Source organism: Azolla caroliniana, unplaced genomic scaffold (assembly GCF_043228905.1).
Source record: "Azolla caroliniana isolate FFs.n. ecotype wild unplaced genomic scaffold, voAzoCaro1.0.p SCAF_6, whole genome shotgun sequence".
NCBI classification, from domain to species: Eukaryota; Viridiplantae; Streptophyta; class Polypodiopsida; order Salviniales; family Salviniaceae; genus Azolla; species Azolla caroliniana.
Genome location: NW_028230441.1, coordinates 21,844,635 through 21,847,733, shown reverse-complemented (window position 1 = coordinate 21,847,733; position 3,099 = coordinate 21,844,635). Strand labels below are relative to the sequence as shown.

The 3,099-nt window shown below is 39.0% G+C and overlaps 1 protein-coding gene across 1 annotated transcript; it reads left to right on the top strand.

The window, feature by feature from the left end:
- Window positions 1-849: 849 nt before the first annotated feature.
- Window positions 850-2,596, top strand: LOC147863334 (UPF0496 protein 4-like). Its single transcript, XM_087321855.1, has one exon. The coding sequence runs from the start codon at window positions 1,172-1,174 to the stop codon at window positions 2,381-2,383; it is 1,212 nt and encodes a 403-aa protein (XP_087177981.1). The 5' UTR covers window positions 850-1,171; the 3' UTR covers window positions 2,384-2,596.
- The last annotated feature ends 503 nt before the right edge of the window (window positions 2,597-3,099 follow it).

Here is a 3,099-nt window from a genome sequence, read left to right as displayed (position 1 = left end):
TATTTTATAGGATAGAAAAGTGTCACGAAGGTGGGCATATGGACGGTGGGCGGTCATGTGTAGATATGGAGCGAGAGAAAGGGTTCTACTGTTTGAAAAAAGGATTACACTTTTGGTAATTGATACGAAAATATCTAATGTTTGATAAAGAGCATTGGATGGATGACGTCTCAAATGATATATTCAAACTTCACGAACGTAATTTGATGTTTGACGTTTCAACATCTAGAGTGCGACACCCATTGCATATGGATCTCGGGGGCAAAGATTGATTGTGCCCATCCCTACAGACGAGGCAAGTTGTTGAAAAAAGGTAGGGAATGATTTCTTGCCAAGTACAATTTGTTCAAAAACTGACAAAGAAATGAATGCATTCATGCATGCACGGAGACTCGATGAAGATAACCAATGAGCTTGGCTCGAGGGTGGTAAGGGTGCGCGAATGCGCAACAGGAAAACCACATTTCTGGAGGTTTTGAAGACACGAAGTGCGTACAAAGCTATACGAGAAGGTGATGGAAAAATGCCAGGCAACATTTAGAGGGCTAGTGGTTTCACATCTTTAGGTAGCCAAGGGGCGAGGGATAGACCAAGTTGCTAGTTTTAATAGAAAAAAGTAGAAGAGAAAAAAAGGTGTTGTATCTATTCAAACACACTCCATGACCTATATCTAACCTCTTTGCCACTTGGCCCTATCCAAATAGTGGAAAGGGTTCAAAACTCACATTGTATTAAATAGTTTCTCTAGCCTTTTTGTTCTCCATATGCCTCATGTGTGTTTAAAAAGGTATGGCTATATGCATATGCTTCTCTATCTCTGAATGCCCACCATTTTTTATCACATTGAGACCATTATGATGTGGGCTCTTCATCTATCTATCTATCTATTTATGGTGACCTTTTTTTTGTAGGCTTATATAAGAGTGTTTGTTTAGGTTTCTTCTCCATGGGAACTCAATTCCAATTAAGAGCTTTGGGTTCTTCTCAGTTTTTTTTGCTCAACTATTATAGTGGGTTCATCTCCTCTAGATCAAATATAGCAGAAGTAGAAATCTCTTCATAGTGGGTTCATCTCCTCTGATTAATGCGCCATAGTGGGTTCTTTGTCTGCTAATTACAGTGACCAAAACAATTTTTTACAAAATTAAAAAAGAGAAAAAAAGACAGAGAGATGAGTAGTTCATCCCTCTTTGCAACCCTGGGTGCAGCCCTTCATTCCATAAGTTTAAGGACATTTCATAATTCTTTACTTAACCCTAATACTCATATACTTAACCCTAGTACTCATGGTCACACTCATGGCACCAAGGACATTGTTAGCAAACCATGTGACCCTGACCTAATTGCCTTTGAATCTAACCTTTCCTTCCAACTCCATGACCTCCAATGTTGCCCTTCCTTTGATGGTACATTACCTAGTACTACACACAACCACGATTTCAGCATCACCAATGTCCCTTGGCTATGCCATGCCATCCAAATTGTCATTTCCACACATGCCTCTGCGGAGGCCTTCTTACCTGACCTTCAACATGCCCTTTCACATGGAGACACCAAATGGCTCCACCAATACTTAGATGACAATGTCAAGCTCCTCGACGTATGCGCCTCGTTGAGAGATGCGACCCATGGAATCCGGGCTTATCAAAAACATCATGTCGAGCTCGCCCTCCTTGCCTTGGACAAACCTTACATAGGAGAAGCACAACTTAGACGCGCTAACCTTGAACTTGAGAAGTGCAAAGACACTATGATGAAGATGAGGTTGGTTGAGGACCCTTGTCGAAGATATATGAGTCGGCGACTGGGGCGACTCGATAGCACGAAATCGATGCTTAGGAGAATGGGAGATAGACTTCATTTGCAAGATTCGGAAGATTTTTCATCTCATAAGGGGAGTTTCTTTAGTGTTAGCTATGCCGCACAAGTAATCGCCATGTTCACATCTGGGGTGTTGACGTCCACATTGTTGCCAAAGCAATGTCCGGGGGGACGCCCTTCGAGCTCGTCCATCTCCGTAGATGGACACTTTGCTTGGGCATCTTCATTCAACTCCTTGCAACATAGAGTAAAAGAAGAGATAGATAAAAAGAAACCAAATGGCATGGGTCTCGATGAACTCATTGACATCGATATGGCCGTAAGGTCATTGAAAGACAAAATAGAGAAATCTTTGAGTGCCAAGAAATTCCATGATCTCTCTGACATCCAAAAATCGGCCAAACTGCTTCGCAAATTAGTAGTAGCACTAGATTCTAGCTTATCATCTTTAGAGGTTCATGTGGAAGATATGTTCAAAGTTCTTGTCACTAGTAGAAATGTTCTTTTGGATATCTATAGTAGGTTGGTAGTTTTAAGCCCCTTTCTTGGCAACATGTCATAAGGTATACAAAGCATTCACCACAATTTTGTATATATGGGTGGAAGTGCTTTGAACATGACATGCATTCTCATCAACCTTGGATACACATAAGTTTTGCTCATGCGTGTGTTGTATATTGTATATTCAATGTTTTTGATTAACTATTAAACCCATGCCTCATGGCTTGGGATGTTGTAATGATACAACATCAATCACATCTTGTTTTGCAATGGACTACTTGTTTGCCCAAAAAATGAGGAAGTGTAAGTTATTGAAAAGTAATCTCAATATCTTATATATTTAAAGATGTAAAACATACATAAACTTGATTAGAGGTAGTTATTTTCGACTGTTTTGAAGGATGCATATCGAAGGATGTATCTACTAGTGGTGTCTATTTAAATGTTTATTATTGAAAGCTATGTGAAAGTGTAGCCATGTTGATTATAATCCTATTTTGATCATGAATATAAGAGATTCTTATCGGTATACATTGTGTGTAGCCGTTTTGAAGCAATTTATTAAAGTAATTAAGCCCATAGTTACAATTTTGACAACTATTACTTCACTAATTAGCTTTTCTTTTTTCATGTTGAGAGTTTGTCAATGATGAAATCATTGGGCTTATTCATCTTGAGATTACTTTTGTAGAGATTCAAAAAGAGTGAACTACCACAATTTGATTGAACCCATCACATGAGTTTGTAACTGCCTTTAAAGACATAAGATATTCATTC